Source organism: Meriones unguiculatus, chromosome 1, assembly GCF_030254825.1.
Source record: "Meriones unguiculatus strain TT.TT164.6M chromosome 1, Bangor_MerUng_6.1, whole genome shotgun sequence".
Lineage (NCBI taxonomy): Eukaryota > Metazoa > Chordata > Mammalia > Rodentia > Muridae > Meriones > Meriones unguiculatus.
This window is the reverse complement of record NC_083349.1, coordinates 7,082,634-7,102,194: the sequence shown is the minus strand read 5'-3', so window position 1 is coordinate 7,102,194 and position 19,561 is coordinate 7,082,634. Positions and strand designations below refer to the sequence as shown.

At 42.8% G+C, this 19,561-nt stretch overlaps 1 protein-coding gene across 6 annotated transcripts in view; it reads right to left on the bottom strand.

Annotated features, from left to right (window-relative positions):
• Positions 1 to 19,561, bottom strand: part of Plpp4 (phospholipid phosphatase 4) — a 129,609-nt gene that overhangs the window by 12,039 nt on the left and 98,009 nt on the right. For 5 of the 6 annotated variants that reach the window (XM_060380914.1, XM_060380911.1, XM_060380932.1 and 2 more), the window contains one exon: positions 138 to 308. The exons of the other annotated variant lie outside the window; for it this stretch is intronic. In XM_060380914.1, the coding sequence (XP_060236897.1) occupies positions 138 to 308 (171 nt within the window). The remainder of the gene's footprint in view (positions 1 to 137; positions 309 to 19,561) is intronic. 6 annotated transcript variants of the gene reach the window in all.

The window sequence follows — 19,561 nt, the reverse complement described above, 5'->3', positions numbered from 1 at the left end:
GCCAGGACTTATGTGTTTCATGACTATATCTCGTCTGGCTTCTGACAGTGGGGACTGAGTTCTTCCCAAATCAGTGAATGTCCAACACCCACCCCTGGAAGAAAGAATGTCCATTGTGGGGACCATCAGGGACTCACCTTGCCAATGATGTTTGTAGTCACACATGCGGGACAAGGCGATCATCATAGCACAGTACAAGGGCAAGATGGCTGCGCAGAGCCTCCAGCTCTTCCCCCGCCCACTCTCCGTGAAGCAGTGCAGCTTGCCAGCCAGGTAGAATGTTGTGAAACCGAGGCCCGAGAATGCAACTGCCAATGAGAAAAAGTAGGAATTACCCAAGCAGATGGGGAGGAGCAGGAACTTGGAGTATCTCAGGCTTTCTTTCTGCCATCTTCATGCCCCAGAGGAATGAGGCACCATGCAAGAAATCTGGCCTCCTGCCCCAACCATTCTAGAGTAAACTTTCAACCATTAGGATGGCCAGCCCCCAGCTCTGCATGTGCCCAAAGCCTATTCTTTGTCATTAGTATTTCACTCACTTGCTCGCTCGCTCGCTCGCTCACTCTCTCACTCGCTCACTCACTCACTCACATGATGGGTAATCTTGGTTGTCAGTTTGACACACCTGGGAAAATGGACCCTCAATTAAGAAACCGCCTTCATCAGATCGGCCCATGGGCATGTCTTTAGGGTAGTTTCTTGATTACTAATTGACGGATGAAGGTCCATCCCACTGCAGATGGTAACAGCCCTGGGCATGAGAGTTTGAGCTATTTAAGAAAGGTAGATGAACATGAGCCAGGGAGCAAACCAATACTCAGGCCCCTGCTTCAAGCTCCTTGGTATCCCCCAATGATGGACTGTAACCTTTAAGATGAAATAAACCTTTTACTCCCCAAGTTGCTCTTTATTTTCAGAGTGGTATATCACAGCACAGCAAAGCTGTCCAGTATATGCTAGGCAGACACATGCTAAATGGGAAAAATAAAAGATCAACAGGACATCATCTCTCCTCTCACAGGGCTTAGGGGCTGATGGAAGATATGGCCATTTTGAGAGATTATTTTAAAATGTATTGCACTCAATAAGATAAAAAATCAGTAAGAACTGTTTAGATTAGAAAAGCCAGGACAAGTAAGAAGACGGAGATAATTTCTGGGTTTTGGTAGAGGCAAAGCATGCAATGGCAGCATTTGCTAGGATGACATCAGCAAATGCCAAAGAGGAGTGGACTTGATGGGGAAGCCACTCATGGCAAACACCTTGAATTCTTTTTAAAATATAAAAATCACTGTATTTAAAAAATGCAAAGGATATAGTATATGTAAACTCCCAAGCTCTCACCTATTCATTTATGAGAATATGGATGGATCTGGAAGACATTATATTAAGTAAAATAATGTGCCCAAGAAAGTCTGCTCTCGCTTTGCTTCTGTTGCTGTGATGAATATCCTGAAAAAAGCAACTTGGGAAAGAAAGGGTTTATTCACTTACCAGGTGCAGGTTACAAGTCCATTACTGTTGGGAAGTCAAGGCAGGAGAGCAAAGTATTAGATGTATAGCCAAAAGTAAAGAGAATAAACACATGGAATCTTGCTTTCTTGCTCTCAGATAGCTTTCTCCTCTCTTACAACGTTCAGAATGCCCTGTTATGAACCCCAACAGTGAATATCTGATCCGAGACTCCTGTGAAAGGGTTGGTCCACCCCAAAGGGTCAAGCCCCACAGGCTGAAAACCCCTGCTCTAGAGGTTTCAGGTTAGAAAGGCCCAGGCTGTGGTAAGACAAAAGTTCACCTAGGGAATGGTGCTGCCCACAGGGAGCTGATCTTCTTTCATAAGTTACCAATTAGGATAATCTCCCATATTCATACACACAGGCCAACCTATCCTATAAAATTCCTCATTAAGAATCTCTTTCCGGACCTGGGGTAAGATGATCAAACCTCACTTAGAAAGACAAATGGGTTGTGCATTGGAATAGGAGAAAACAAGTAACAGGACAGGAGCCTACCGAAGAGGGCCCCTTAAAGACTCTACTTAGCAGTGTATCAAAGCAGATACTAAGACTCATAACCAAACCTTCGGCAGAGTGCAGGGAATCATATGAAAGAAGGGGGAGTTAGTATGACATGGAAAGGATAGGAGCTTCACAAGGACAAATATATATGGACACAGGGGTCTTTTCTGAGAACCTTTGCTCGGATGAAGCCCGTGGTAGCTCAGTAACCAATTGGTTTTCCATAGTAAGGGGAACAGGAACTATTTCTAACAGGAACTCAATGGCTGGCTCTTTGACCTTCCCACCCACCAAGGGAGGAGCAGTCCTGCTAGGCCACAGAGGAGAACTTTGCAGCCAGTCCTGAAGATAACTGATAAAACAGGGTCAGATGAAAGGGGAGGAAGTCCTCCCCAATCAGTGGACTTGGAAAGGGGCAGGGAGGAGGAGGGAGGGAGGGTTTGAGAGGGAATGAGGGAGTGGGATACAGCTGGGATACAGAGTTAATAAAATGTAACTAATAATAAAAAATAAATAAAAAAGAATATCTTTCCTAGTGATTCTAAGATTGTATCAAATCAACAGTTAAAGCTAGTAAGCACAAAGAAAAACACCATGTATTTTCACTCATTCAGGATCTAAAAATTGATCTCACAGCAGAGAGTTAAAACAGTGGTCATTAGAGACTGGAACAAATAATTAGAATAGACAGAGTTTAGGTAAAAGGCATCAAAACAGTCTAGTAGGAAGGCTTAGTTTAATGCTCTATAGCATAACAGGGTTTCTATAGCCCATGACATCCATTGTGTATTTCAGGATATACAGAAGTATCCAAAGGTCCCTACACAAAATGCTAAGTGTTTGAGGAAATGCACTTGATCATTCTGCATTGTTTACAAGTACCAAACTAGCACATTCTACTCCACGAAGAGGTACAAATATTATTATTATTAACTTTTAAAAAAAGAATTAATGCTGGAAAAAAGAACACAGTTTAACTCAGTGAGATTTAAGACCTCGGAGGGCTTAGAAAAATTGTGTCCAACCCTGGGTACACACAGAGTCTCTTTTAATAGATAGAAAACTTAAAAAAAAAAAACAGTGAGTCTACAAGTAGTGGTCTGGAATGGTCCCTGGATTAGGTGTGCCTGTTCCTGGGTGCAGCCTGTGTGCTCTGTCTGAACTTCCCTGTGGGTATAATGGCTGCCATGGATGAGTTGAGAGGCTCTCCTTCAGGCCAGGTGCTGCAGCTGCTCACCTTCTCCAGAGGGCAGACTTAGCAAACCTTCACCTTAATTGGAAGATAGGTCTAGAAATGAGAGCTCTTACAACCAGCCCACGCAGTGACCTTGGGAGAACAGGCCTGACAAATACTTTGTCAGTACACCGATAAGTCCAAGGGATGGTGTGAAGCCTGAGCTGCAGCGTGGACACCACGAAGGAGTTGCTTACAAACACAGACTCTCAGGCTGGCTCCAGACCCGTGAGTGAGGACTGGCTTCTCACATTACTGCCAAAAGGGCCTGCACGCACACCGCAGGGTGAGAAGCCCTGGCGTAACACATCCATCATCTTTTTAGGGGTCTTTAGGTCAATCTCAAGGAGGCAGCATAAACTCTGAGGTGGGGGGGTGGTTAGAACATGTCCTGTGCAAAATTGTTTATAAAAGTGGAAAATTGAAAAGGATTGATTGCGGTCATAAACGACAAAGACCTGACCCCTCCAACAGCCAAGTTTTTATCCAACATAAAAACTCAGACTGTGTAAGTGTTGAGTGGAAAGAGACCTCAACAGTAGGTTCCAGATAAGCATAGCTGTAGTGTATGACAGTGAGTTCACATCATCTTTTCCAAATTATCCTTGCAAACTACATAGCTACTTAAAGAGATCCTGGTTATGAGTGCTTGTAGCAAAGTAGGTCTCCCTCCAACACCAAAGCAAACAAGGTTACAGTGGATGCCTACTGCCTTTTAAATGGATGTTAAATCTGGTTTTTCTCAGGCACACACATGAAGCCAAAGCCAGGAAACACAAATGGAAGCTGTCTGTGTGCTCTGGACTTTTTCTCATTATGGCCAGCATTCCAACAGCATAGCATATTGAGTATTAAGTTTAGAGTAAGATGTAAGAAATGGCACAGCCCAGCAGGGCATGTTAGGATGATAGAAGGGCATTAAATGATTTCCATAGTGTTCTAATGTTGAGCCATTTGGGTACCATCCAAGCTGGTTAATAGCTTCTTAATTCCCACCCACATGCACCACACCCCATCCTTCCCATTCATTTACATTCTCCCAGTAGGTACAGGAGTGGGAAGGATGGACAGCTCATTCCTTATTGGCTCTGGCCTCATCCTGATCCCTTACAGGAGGAATAAAATAGTCTTTATTGAAGTGAGACAGCGTAGCAAGTCTATCCACCTAATTACCCTAAGTGCAAGGAGCAGAAAAGTCTGTCCCTGGAGCTCTGTTGGGCTATGGGTGGAAGTCTCTAGACCCAGAGAGAAGACAGCCCAGAGGAATGTCAAATTGTCATTGCTCAGGCAAATAGGATGTTTAAAAAGTCAAGGAACACCAGATGATGATGATGATGATGATGATGATGATTATAATGATGATGATGATGATGAATATGTATAGAGCTCATATAAGAATGTCTTGACTTCAACAGGGATGAGCCATCAGCTCAAGCTAGCAATTCTACCTGCACTTTGGCACTTCGGAGATGGAGAAGGCAGGAACTACCTGGCTAACAGGGGGGTCCCCAACCTCCACCTGACTTCTGCCACCCAGGAGATCTCCCAGGGCAGTGCTAGCACGAGCTCTGGCATCAAGGGCTTTGCATCATTCTCTGGAGGGCAGTAGAGTTCTCTCTCCTGTCCAGTGGGAGGCAGCACCAGGGCACAGCCTCTCCCAAGCACAGAGGCTTCTGCCACTCTGCCGAGGAGGATTTCCTTTGTAAAGATGGAGTGCAATTGCCTGGAGGTAAGGGGAACTGCAGCAGCCAGTTTCCTTTGACACCTGCTACTGGCCCTTTGGACAGTATTTTAAAGGCACTGCATGCTCCTATGTGACAATATAAAGTTCCAATTTCATGTTAAACCTTATGCTTGTCCCTTTCTTGCTGACATTTAAAAAGTTTTTTAACTGATCTAACGTTTTCTGACAACTGACTTTGGAGGGGATTCCTCTGGCCTGGCAGATACAACTGAGCATAGGTATCCCTGGTCCTTTGCATCTTTGCCTTTTTTTTTTAAACCACGGAGTCTTGAATTAGCCCTACAAAGCTATGGTTGAATAAGTATCATTTCTTATGAGACAAGAGGTTTGGGACGAGGATGCGATGTTCCATGAGCCACTCTGCTCTGAGATCCTGGAGCCTAGATTCAAATTCAATGAGGAGAGCAAGTAAATGAGAAAGTAATCAAAGACAATTTTTTCTAGCCATACTACATTCTATTTCTTCTCAGAGTAACATGCTCAGATGAGCAGCTGGGGGCTTTTCACATTACCTTGGAACTAGTCAGAGGATGTCTCTTTGATGTGATCTTTGTCTGATCTTTGTCTCCCTTTCAAATGCATCACTACTTTCTAACCTGATTAAGAAATAAAACTGGGATGAGGATGTGGCAAGGCTGGTAGAGTGTTTGCCTAGCATTCATGAGGCCCTGGGTCGACTTCTAACACCACATAAGCCAGGTACTCAAGCACGGATGGCAGAAAAGTCAGAGGTTCAAGGTGCACAGAGAGAATTTAAAGCCACTCTGGAAACCAGCAGGCCCTGTCTTAAAAGAGGAAGGGAGAGAGAAAAGGAAAACACAACCCAGACTGAGAAAAAGGGGTTTCAAATATAGAGGCAGTACACTCTCCACTTTGGAAGATGAGATTATAAGAGAGATAAATATATACCTGTTAGCATTGCCGTGAATAGAAATATGAGGAGACCCCCGAAAGAAAGAAAGAAAGAAAGAAAGAAAGAAAGAAAGAGAGAGAGAGAGAGAGAGAGAGAGAGAGAGAGAGAGAGAGAGAGAGGGAGGGAGGGAGGGAGGGAGGGAGGGAGGGAGGGAGGAAGGGAGGAAGGAAGGAAGGAAGGAAGAAAGGAAGGAAGGAAGGAAGGAAGGAAGGAAGGAAGGTAGCAAACCCAGTGAAGTGAGGGTATTCCAAGAACCTGTTTTCTCTGGGCAACAAACTCACAGGTGTCCCAGAATTTGGAACACATGCTCCTGTACATGCGCACACACAGCCCTTTACCACAGATGGGAAGGAATTGGGCATGCCGATCTTTGAGAAAAGCATTGTGCCTCCTGCTTTCAGAGTCTGCAGCTTTGGGGCTGGAAACAGTTGACTGCAAATATTGATGACAGCAAAGACACTCTTGGCTAAAATGAAGGCAAAAGTGAGAGTTTCTCACCGTTTCAAGAACATGGGAGCTCACTTGTCTTCAATGACGCCAGCAAGGGAAATAGGAGGTGTGCTGGCCCATCCGGCGACGGGGCTGCCTGTCTCCCCTCTGATACTTGGTAGCAATCACTCATTTCTCTCCCTGAGACCCAGAGGAATGAACCAAGATTCGCAGCTCTTCTCTGGCAAAGGAAAGTCCATTTACTGAGCCTGCTTAAGTACACAATGTGGCTTGCTCTTGAACTGACTGTCACCTTAGAGATCCCAGAAGAGAAAAAAATTAGCACTGAAGAAGCTTCTTCAGAAACAATTTGTTATTTTTGTAAGTGGGAAGAGGAACCCTAAACTTCAGACGGATGCTCAAGACCCAGATAGCCAAAGCCACCCTGAGTGCAAATACAATACTGTAGGCATCACAATAGACTTTGAATATGTCTCATTCAAAGACTTATTACAAAGCAGTGCCAGCAAAACCAGCACGGTGTTGGAACAAAACGAACACACTGGTCAGTGGAATAAAACAGAGGACCCAGAAATTTACACACACACACACACACACACACACACACACACACACACACACTTGGAACTTGGGAAATAATAGCAAGCTTCGACAAACACGGAAACATGACATTAAAAAGCTCCTGCACACCTAAAGAAACAGTTGAGTTCTGTCAAGCCTACAGAATGGGAGAAACTCTTTGCTGGGTACATGTCTGAGAGGGTTAATAACTAGGCTACATAGTGACCTCAAAGTCTAACTACCTCCAAGCCACAAGCAACCCAATCCATAAACGGAATAATGAAATGAACCCTCACCCAAAGTATACATGGCTAAGAAGTATACGGAAAAGTCCTCAATATCGTTAGCTATCAGTGTCATGCTAATTGAAACTCTATTGAGATTCCATCTTACCCTAGTAAGAATGGCTATCAGAAAGAAAACAAGCAAAGTAAGTACTGGTGAGGATGCAGGGGAAATGGTGCCCCCTTTTTTGCTAATAGGAAATTAAATTAACCCAGCCACAGTGGAGATCAGTGTGAAGGTTCCTCAAAAGACTAAATATAGGTCTATCATATGTCCCAGCTTTGCTACTCTTGGCATATGTGCTTAGGACCCTTAAAGTCATCATACCATAAAGATGCCTTCACAATCACGTATAATGTAATTCGGCTCACAATAGTCAAGCTATAGAATCTGACTAGGTGTCCAAAACAGAGAAATGGATTAAGAAAATGTGATCTCAATACACAGAGGCTTTATTTAGTCCTAAAGAAGAATGAAACCATGTCATTTTTCTGGAAAACGGACACAAAACAAGCCACACTCAGAGAGATAAACATGTTTTTTTTCATTTGTGGATATTAGATCCTCTTTGTTAGATCAAATTATTGATATATATGGTGACAAAGCAGATAGGATGCTGGGAGAAGGAAGGAGGGAGGGAGGGAGGGAAGGAATGAGGGAGGAAGGAAAGGAAGGAGGGAAGGAGGGAGGGAGAGAGAGAGGGAGAAGAAAGAGAGAATGTGAGGTAAGGCCCATTGTTATGACACCCTTGAAAGGGATTGTCTTTATGAAACCATGGACAAGGAAAAATAAAGATGATGAACAAATGGAAATTTAACTTAAGCAAACTCTGGGGAAATGAAATATAAGAACCAATTAAATCATTATATGTCATCACACGCAAGACGCCATTGATTTTAAGATTTATCATTGTTTTTGTGCACATAAAGGAGAAATACTGCCATTTGCTTTCTTATCACACTGACTGCAAGATGTGCTCCAACTGTAGCTAATTAAAACTGTCTTGTAACTAAAAGAACAAATGAGACAGGAATCAGGGAATCATCCTGCCTTTCCTGTTGTATTTTTAACTTTTGCTAGTAATAAAAAATTTCCCAGGCATCCTTCCTGGCATTGCAGAAAGAACAATATGCATGAATTTTTTTTTTTTTTTTTTTTTGGTCTGATTCAAAGAGGTTTCCCTTCCTAGAGGAAGAATGGCATTCCCCGGTATCTGAATGGCAATGTTGAAGGCTGTTCTGCAGAGAATGCAAAAGCAGCTGGTCAGGACCATGTCAAGCCAAGCACACGGTGACAAGCATGCCACCACTGCCTCATAAGGAGCAGTACGGTATTGAGAATCACGGATCTGGTTTCCTTACCTTGGCTGCCTTCTCAGGAGAATGCATGGTTCTGTTCAGAACCTTGCTGTTGCTGCTGAGAGGCTGGGTGTGTGCACACTCATAAGCACACTAAATATGCAAATGATAGAGTTAAAATGAAAAAAAACCTTTAAAATGTGATGTCCTGACATTTATGAGAAATGTCTCCACTTTTAAACATAAAACCTAGCCAGAAATCAATACAGTATAGATTAAATCAAATTCGTTCACGAACAAGCAAGGCTGCGTCTCAGACTGCCACTCTGAGATCTCACCCTGGTCCTGCTTCCAATGTGGACAGTGTTTGAAGGGACCTCTGAGCCTAAGCTTCCCTGCCGAAGAATCACCTGATGGACCTCAGGTCATTTTTCTTAAGTCCACGGCATCCCACATGAAGTCACGCAGGTGACAGGGACTAACAGTGCACTTATTCCAGAGAGCCCTGTGAGTAATGGAGGAACAGGGCTTTCAGGAGCATTGTGTGCAGTGCCCGGCTGTATACCAAGGAGTCTGCCTCCCGGGGCCTGCATTTCCACATTTGCACAGTAGGGTTAGTGATACACGATTCTCCACACTCTGTGAGGACTAGAGAATGGAAACTTCAGAACTCTCCGCACAGATCTTGGTAGCTGGCGCTTGCTCGTTTCTTTTCATTGGCTGTGGCTTCCGCCATTGCCTCCCTTCAGTGAAGCCCCATTCTGAAAGAGAAGCTTTAATAGAACTTCCTTCTGCAGCCTCCGGCTCCTTGGTTACATAACTACAAATCCACTTAGAGAGAATTCCAGGGTCAGATTCCAGGGCTCTCCGCAGCCCCCAGGCTCTCCAGAGATGTTAGCAAAATTAACAAACTTGGAGGCAGGAGGAGAACAGGCGGTGGAGAGGGTTGTCTTCCTCCCTTTGCAAGAAGCCTGTGGCTCTCAGATGGGAGGGGCAGACATGATTGTGCCAAGTGACTCATTCCACACTGCTTGGAAATAAATTCTATGTATTGAGGCTTGCTTTAACCACAATCAAACGCACTCCTCCCTTTGTCCCCCCCTTCTCTCTGCCCCCTTCATCCCTCCCTTTTTTTCCTACCTCCAGCTCCCTTCCCTGTCTCCCTCTGAATTTTTTGGGCAGAGTATGTAGCCCAAGCTGCCTCAAATCTGTATCTACTAACAACTTTGAACCCCCGATTCTCTTGTCTCTATCTCCCAAGTGCTGAGATTACAGGTGTGCACCACCATGCCTGCCTTTATATGACCAGTTTCTCAATTTGTAGTTTTAATTTCCCTAGTTTCTCGACTCATCAACTTGGCCTAGAGAAGATTCCAAAAGACTGGGCTTCTGCTCTGGGGTTGTTATACTGAAGAAAGGCGAACTAAAATAATGCAAGAAACTGAATGGAAGAAAGCCTGGGAGACCGGGACGATGAGCTTGGCTGCCTGGAGTCCAGGGTTGAAAGCATTCAGCCTTGCAGAGAGCAGCTTGAGAGTCTAGGCATGGTCAGAATGGTCAACAGCTTCCGGCAGAATTACTTAATGTAGCATCATGAGCCTTTTGTGCCTGGTCTTATTGTAACTTGTGCCATGTTTGGTTGATATCCTGGGAGGCTTGTTTGCTTGTTTGTTTGTTTGTTTTCTGGCAGGGGAGGTAGGGGTGGTGGATCTGGGGAAGAAGGAAGCTAGTGGGGGGAACTACAAAAAGTGAAGGGAGGGGAGGCTGCAGTCAGGTTATATTGTATAAGAGAAGAATAAATTTTTTTTAAAGATGTAACAAAAATTGGTGTGCTGCACAGATGCTCTGAGCCATTGGCTAGTGCAATGGTGATGAGCTGGGCCCTGCGCACCCTGGGGAAGGCAGGCTGAGCCTGAGATTGCTGGAGCTACTCTCTTCCTGTCCTGCCCTGTCCTGTCCTGTCCTACCCTGTCCAAAGAGATGCAGAGAACCATCCTGGACCATAGACAGAGTCAGCGTCAAGTGGACCTGGTGGATACACCCTTGTTGTCTTCCTTTGATGGAATGTACTTAGTACCTGCTTGAGTTCATGCAGCTTCTACTGAGGTTCAAGTTCACTGACAAGCTGCTTCACCTGCCTGTGCCTTAGACCTGAGAATCCCATGTGCCTTTGTTTTCTTTGTTTCCTATCCCTCTGTACACACACACTTCTCTCTCTCTCTCTCTCTCTCTCTCTCTCTCTCTCTCTCTCTCTCTCTCTCTCTCTTTCTATGGAGGGTGAGATGTGGCCAAGAATGCAATGCACACCCCAGTTCACTCCCTCTCAGTTACCTCGAGCCTGTCTATTTGCAAGCTTGACTCCAAACTTCTTTCCCTCCACTGGGTACATCCTTATCTTCTATTTTTGCAAAACCTTCCCTTATCATGAGCTCGGCATCCCTTCTGTCAATGTGTACACTTGCTGAGAATCTAACAAGTACACACATGGGAGCTGGGGCGATTACTCAGTGGCTCTAAGTGAAGTGGAAGAGAACTTGCTAATAAAAAGATGAGTGAGGGCAGGCAGATCCATTCCTTTGTCAGTGTTCTGGAGGCACTGGTCCTGGAAATAGGCATGGCCCAGAAGAGGAAGCATAAGCAGAGGAGAATTAAGAATTTCTTTTTAAATAAGAGAATCCACCAAGTCTTCCCTCAAGCACCCTAGGGATTGCTAAAATATTCTTATCTAGATTCTCTCTGAGCTGTGGGTGACTAGTTGGGAAGATGGGAAGTGGCTTTGCATATTAGAACATTCCCATCTACAGCAGGTCTAAAGCCTTAGGACAACTTCTTCCTTTTCAGCATGGATGACATGTCACAGTGATTTGAACCATAATATAAGACTAAGCCTTCAAAGGGGAGAAATTACCTTTCCCATTAAGCCTTGAGGGGAGCTGATAAGAGCCTGGGCAGGATTCCCGAAAAGATAATATTTTAACGGAAAATGCTTTCATTCCACTTCCAAAGGCATTGGCATAACATAAATTTGACAATGGGGTCTGAAAAGTAATGTGCATGCTTGGAAAGGGCCAGAAGGTCATAGATTTTTGACTTGCTCCGTGTGCTTATCTGATTTCTTCAACTTAGATGGAGGAGCTTTGGCTACAGAAGTTTATAGAGTCACAGTGGCTGCCATTGCCTGGCACCCTCTAAAGATAGCTTCCACCTACCCATCTTTTATGAGATGCTAAAGTGAGACAAGGGCATCTTTCTGGCAATAAGGGAAGGGCTCATACTGGATCATGAACCAATCACAAAGCACAGCCCTAATCATGTTACCTCTCCTCTGAATAGATAAGAAACTCTATAGTTGGTCAGAGGATCATGTATAGGGTGTGTGGACTCCTCACTGACTCAGCCCACAGTGCATTCTAAAGTGAACAATGCCAATTAGGATGACCTCTGTCTCCATCCGGTTTCTGCTGTGAGACCTATAAAAGATCACCAGGCAGGGCAAAGCAGCTGTATCCCTCCCTTAGAGCCCCTCCCAGTCTCACACTCACTTTTCCTAAATAAATCTACACGTATTCTGCTCACTTCGTGCCCGGTTTCCTTTGGAAACATTGGATAATGAGATCAAAAGCCATGGTTTATCGTAGCCTTGCTGACCGCCATAGTCTGTTACCCCAGCTGCTTGAGTTATACCCACAGAGAGAGGAGAATGGCTCTGTCACTCTCAAAGAACCCACATCAGTAGTGCTTGCTGCAAGACGTTACATGGAGATGTGCTTTTCCTGTGGGAGATGGCCAAGAGAGAAGTCTATGATGGGTGCTGGCCAGGAGCCAAAGCAAATCTCCTAAGCACCAAAAAGTGGACAGTATCTCAGGTATGTGAGTTCAGACCTATAATTTCAGCACTCAAAAGGCATGGCTTGACTTTAATGTCAGCCTGAGATACACAGTGAGTTTCAAACCAGCTTAAGTTTCAGACTCTATCTAAGAAAACAAAACAAACACAGAAAAACAGGCAAAAAGTACATATTGTATGAAGGAAAGGGAAAAGGAACTGGACTTGAAGGTACATCCTGAGCTGTGCCAGGCCACTTGTTGAGGAAAACATGAGTCTCAGACATTCCCCAGCAATGCTCTAACTGGTGGGGTAGCATCCAGGGAATCCCCAAACTTCCCTGTGTATTTTCCCCTGAAAATAATCTCTGTATACCCAAAGATCACTCATGATCAAAGATCACACATACTCTAAGTGAAACTGACCATAACTATGTCAGAGACCATCACATCTCTGACCTATGAAAAGGATGACACCCCTATTACTAACATTTAAACTTAAATAGATGAATATTTTGTTTATATTATATAAACAAACTGTGAGATTGTTCTGTTGTTGCTGTTGTTTTCTTGATTTCTTGAGACAGGGTTTCTCTGTGTACCCTTGACTGTCCTGGACTTCTTTGTAGACCAGGGTGGCCTCAAACCCACATTAGTCCACCTGCCTCTACCTCCCTGAGTGCTGGGATTACATGTGTGTGCCACCACGCCTGGCTTGTGGGATTGTGTTTCAAGTCTGGAGGGCCATGATAAGTTTGGGAAATAAAAAACATCATCTTCATGACCTTCTCAGACAACAGCTAATTGATCAAAGTATTTTATCCAGAAAGCCAGCTTCAGGTTCCAAATCTCACAAGATGGTGTGAAAATGACATCGGCAAACTGAAATCTGCTGCTGGCTTCTCTTAAACTATCTACTCAGAGTTAGCCTTGTCTCTCAAATGTTTGAAGACTTGGGTTCTAAATCAGCCCAAATCAGCATGGTATCTCCCACAGAGATCTGATCTTTGGGCCAAATGTGGATACTCATTTGCGGGAAAGCCCTGTGCAGGCAGAGCCCAGCATGCAGATGTAAGGTGCTGTCATTTGTAGAGCTTAGGAAACAGACCTAGAAATACTAACTGTGGAAGTTGGGCTCGAACTCAGACCTGCTTTATGCTAAGTTAAACACAGATGCTTCTTCTCCATTCTCTCTATCATTTCCTCACTACTTCAAAGCTCCAGTTAGACAACTGTTAGATCCTTTCATGCTATCATCTACATCTCTCTTTATCTTTAGATTGGTTTTCTTTTCATTTTCCCAGCATAGATACAGCCAACAATTCCCAAACTTAGGATGTCAGATATTCTAATTGAAGCTGTGTAATAATAATTACTATTATTCTGAATAATCATTATACAATTTTAATGTAAATATATAAATATTAAATATATTATTATATTTATTATTATTTAATCATTTTTATATTATTTAATCATATAATTTATCATATTTAAAATAATCAAATGTTGATAAAAATACCTTTAGACACATCATTGCATTGAAAGAGGAATTAGTGAGAACAAGTGAATAAAGAGATGTGGAGGGGACAAAGTCTCAGGACACTCAAGGCAGAACTAGGTTACAGAAGAACTGAGTAAGCCTCAGAACCCAAGAAGGAGGACAGAATAGATGGTTCCCAGCTCCTCTGAGCTGTGTGGAGAGACGTGAGAACTACCAGCCAACTGCCACGACTTGCTGTGTCGTTCAGGCCTCTCACATGGCCTCCACACATCTCTAAGTGGAGAATTAACTTTGAGTGGTCCTGACCAGGTTGCGATGGTGCACCTGGCAAGTCTCCTCTCTAGAAGAATTCGACTTGCACACAGACTTCCCCAAACAGCAAATTCTATTAGGAAAACTCAATCGCAAAAGATTTCTGCCGTGAATGAGAACAGACAGGACAGGCTGACTCATCACCAACGTAGATCTCCTAATAACAAGGCAGAGGTTATGACATCGCTATATTCAATATGTGCCAAGATTTATTGAGAAGCTTGAAAATAAGGGCAGGACAGTCATGACACAGGAATGATAAAGTAGGTGTTTTATGAGCCACCATGTGGTTGCTGGGAATTGAACTCAGGACCTTTGGAAGAACCGCCAGTGTTCTTAACCTCTAAGCCATCTCTCCAGCCCAAAGTAGGTGTTTTAAAGATTTCTTTTTTAAATTTATGTTTATCTGTGTGTGCCTGCATGAGTTGATGTGCCCCGTGTGCATACATGTGCTTTTGGTAGCCAGGGCTACCCGAGTCCTCTGCAAGAACACTGCTTTACCCAATAACACATCTCTCTAGCTCCAAGATGAATGTTTTAAAGGTCAAAGACAATTTCCATAGATGAAAAATATTAATCATAAAATTACAAACTCAACAGAGATTAAACAGCATACAAGACAAAACTGAAAAAAAGAATAAGCAAAATGAAAGATTCATTCTTTCTTACACAATTCAACTAAATGACAAAGAAGGGAAAATAGAAAAATACAAAGGAAAATTTAAGAGAGACAGGGGTTAGAAATAAGGCTCAGCTGTAAAAATATGTATTGATCTAGTAGAAGACCCAATCTCCCTTCCTAGCGCCAGGAGCCAGGGCTCACAGCTGCCTGTACCTGCAGTTTTAGGGAACTGATGGTCTCTTCCGGTCTCCTTGGGCACTTGTACTCACCTGCACATATCCACAGACATATAATTTAAAGATAGAGAGAGGAACAAGTAACAGGATGAGAAGGTCTCACACATGTCTAACTACGGCTTTAAATCACTGTAGAAATCATTCAACGGAGAAAAAACAAGGTTCAGATCTATAATATCTAAGGGTATCTCCAAATGCTGACAGACATGTTCATAAAAGCCAAACAAATCCCAAATAAGACATGAGATCTTATAAGAAAACCTAGGCCTAGAAATATAACAGTAAAACTTCAGGACAGAAAAGAAAAAAGAAAATGTTAAAAACATCTAGCAAAGAAAACCTTAACATGAAGTGGCAGCAGGGCTTACAGATGCCATACTACAAAAATGAACCCCAAACCAAACACTGAAAGATAATAAAATAATATTCCTAAGACTTGGAGAGGAACACTGTCAAACTAGAATCCTGTCTTGAATAAAGCTAGCTGTCTTCCAAAAATGACAGCAAATAAAATTTAGAAAATTAACACATTTTTTTCCAGAAGAAAATAAGACAATTTAAAGCATATATGTTAGGTAAGAAGTAGAAAGGCTGAGTGTAGAGGAATTTTAATTCAGAACATGACTGTTCTGGCAAGAAATCACATCCAAAGACCTTCTAGGTCTGTGTGATCCGGCTGGAATACAAACACGCCTTTAATCCAAGCAGATTGAGGCAAACAGATCTGAGTTCAAGGCCAGCCTGGTATAAAGCAAGTATCAAGTAAAAAAAAAAAAAAAAAAAAAAAAAAAAGAGTAGGTCCAGGCATGGTGGTACATGCCTTTAATCCCAAACAACGAAGGTAAAGTTAGAGACAGAGAGAAACAGACAGAAAGAGAAAAGGGGGAGAGGAAGAGAGAGGAGGGAGTTTTACAGAGAGATTTTGAATGAGAGAACAAGCTAGACACAGGTGAAGACAGAATGAGCCAGAGAATGAGAGGAGTCAGAAGATTATAACAGATTGCTGGAGTTAGTTTGAGGACAAGCAGAGCAAGACTGAGTAAGTCAGCTGTGAGAGGAGTTTGAGCCAGAACAGCAGAGCTGAACCAGCCAGCCCAGATCCAGAAAGAACTAGAAAGGGTGAGCTCATTCCCCAGTAAGTCTCAGAGGCTGAAAATGTTCTAGGCCGTGGTTAGATTGTACTGAGGCTAGAAGCTTCCAGGACTAGGCCAATGTTAGCAGATGAAGGCAGGAAGCTTCTGAGACAACAATTGAAGTGGGCAAATAGAAGTTCTTTTTACAGTTGAGATTGAAGAAGAAAAGTAATGATACTGACATTAGTTAAACTATGCCTGGGTTGTTGGATCTGTTGGAAAGAAGGAAACAAAAATCAGGCTTAGAACACCAGACAAAATTAGTGAATTATACTGAATTCATCAAGACCCAAAGCATTTACTGTCTTTACGTTGCTCAAAGAAAAGTTACTCACTCAAGACTTTGTTAACTGTATGTATTAAAACTGAAGTTTATACAACCTTTAAAGGCAAAGAAGGAAAATAAATGTGAAAATAGTATTAATAGGAGAAAGAAGTATATTAAAATACTACAAATAAATAGTCCTATATCGATAAAGACTAGAAATATAATAAAAAATATTTCCTTAAATTTTAAACATATAAACAGGGTAGATTCAATAAAAAAAAATACCAGGCAAATATTAACCACTAAAAATCTGGAATCAATATTAATATAGTATTAATTTTTATTAATATCACTACTTTATAATAATTATTATATTCCTGAAACAACACAGACACGTTGACACTTGATGCTGTTCCTACATCGCACTGTTAGTTAAGCCAAACCCTGTCAAATAGTGGCCGAGTGCCATGGAAGTATCCTACTCCGGGAGCAAATGCGGTACTGGAAATATCATCAAGTGGTCAGCAGTGGGGGCCACCAGCTACCCACTGGGCCTCCAGGCAAGGTGGGCCACTATATAAAGGACACCCAAGCTCAAGTTTCTCTCACCTTCTCTCACTGTGACATCTCCGTCTTTACAAGGCACGCCCTCTGGTGCCAGGGCTCCGCAGGCCAGGGGGAGCAAGGCACTAACGACCAGAAAGTGCTGGATTTGGTTTTTCAGAGACAAATACACACTCTAATTACAGAGCCTTTAAATTGCATTTTTATGATGATAGTGATTTGGTTAACCAGAAAACAGAAACCATGTTCCTCAAGAGAAAGCAGAGAAGGAAGCCTACCGGAACGCTGGCTCACTATTCAAGTGCAATGAACTCCAACTAATGCTTAATTACGGGAGGCGCGGGGAAGATCAGAGGAGAATGAGACATGGCATCTCCTGAGGCACTTGATTGATTCCTCAGATTGCAGAATTCAGGCTACTGCAAATTCTGAACACATAGACTCAGCCAGAAAGGGCCCAGGGAGCACACACAGCTTTTGGTGTGAATAAAAGCAAAATAAATGAAACTCGCTAAGCTGCTGGGCCCAGATCTTGGACAAGAACATATTTCTCACTTCCTCACTACTATACTTTTCTAACGTAGCTGTTTTAAATGTTGCTTTGTGTTGGGGTGTGTGACTGAGAACATGGCCCATGTGTTGACTCAGAGGCCAACTTGTGGGAGTTGATTCTCTCCCTCCAGCATGTAGGTTCTCAGGCCTTTACTGGGTAAGCCATCTTGCTGTCCCAAGCACAGCTGTTTCTTAAGGTGAAAACAAAAACTTCATTCCATTTTCTCTTCATCACCCGTGACTTTGACACTTGTTAGGCTATTTTGCATGATTTTCGCAAGCTCAGAATAAAATTTAAACCAAAGACTTGATTATTTCTTTTAAAAAAAAATAATATGCTAGGGTCAGATGGATGGGAAGGAGGACCTCCCCTATCAGTGGGCTAGGGGAGGGGCATGGGAGAAGAGGGAGGGCGGGATTGGGAGGGGTTGAGGGAGGGGGCTATAACTGGGATTCAAGGTGAATAAATTGTAATAAAAAAATTAATGCCAATGAAATGTACTCCACAAATATAAATTCTCTTGGTATAATGCTTTTTATTTATTTTTGAGAAAGAAAACAGCTCCACAAATCAATAGGTGATTTCTTTGATGACAATGCCTCAACCTAAATTCAGTTGGCCCTTCCTGTCAGTAGCTTTTGCATCTATAGATTCATACAACCAACTGCAGATGAAAAATATTTGGGAAAAGATAACGTTTGTACTGAACATAGATAGACCCTTTTCTTCTCACGATCCCCTAAGCAATAAAGCAGAACGGTCGTTTATGTATCACTTACATTGCACTCAGGATTCCAGGGGATCAGAATGGAGGTGTAAAGCAGGTTTGAAAAGGTACACAGGTGACATGCAAGTAGGATCTCATTTTATACAAAGGACTTGAGCATCCAAAGATTTCCTGTCTGTAGGAGGTACTAAAACCAATCCCCCCAAAGAGTGAATGATGACATTGTAAGATAGGTAGACATTTATACAAAATAATACCTCCCTGTTGGGAGCCTAACTTCACTACTTACTGTCCATGTGACTTTGAACAAGTTAATCCTTAATTTTCACCTGCAAGTGCTTAAAATATCTATGTCACATTGAGGTTTAAATAAGATAATGCATGTCAAAAACTTACTGTATGCTACACACACAGCAAGGGCTCAATAAATGTAGCTGAAACGCAGCTAAAAAACCTCTATACACAGTTTAATGTTCTTAGCAGGAGACTGGACTTTTCCACCCCCCTTTTACTGCAAATGGTAAGCTTACTTTTAATGGCCATTGTCCACTGCTTAGTACCGTATGATGTTTGAAACACCCAGCTCTAAATAGACACACGAGGAAGAGATGGTTTAATTTAAGCCTGACTCTTCCATTCCCACTGTGACTTTAACTATGAAAAAAAAAAGGGAAAACAAACATGAGAAAAATCAGGAATTCCGACCAGCCACCCATTAGCTTTATGCTATCTGTGGGACTGGAAAATGTGCTTTCTAGGGCACTAAGAGAAAGCTTCATCGGTGTGACAAACAACTACAACAGTTTCTGGGAATCTGCACAACAGACACCAAAGAAAGTGCTTTGTGACAGGAGAATTCTTCACTGATTTATTGGAAAAAAATGACTTAAGGGGGAAAAAAAGAGTTGTGGACGTTAAGGACCCAAACTTTCACTGTCAGTCTGTGGTAATGTCTTCAGAATAGAATGTGTAATCTCCTAAAGGCTCCCATTCTTCCACTAAGGAAGAGAGGAGATGGACAGCTCTTCTGCAGGTCACAAGTCACAATCTGCGAAAACAGATTCAGACATAACAACACCTACAGTTCAGTCTCCCTGGAGACAGAGCCAGTTAGGCTCTTGTGTAAAGCTTCCTTTTGTTGTGTTTCTGTCTTTCCTAAATGGGGTGTCTAAAGCACATGTGTCACCTGATGACCTCTGGACCCTCAGCACTTCCTTTAGAGCTTGGCACAAGGAGGCAATCAAATAAGGCCTGCATAGTGAGTGGATGAGACGTCACATGACCTTGTAACTGACTGAACAGCTAGCCCAAGGA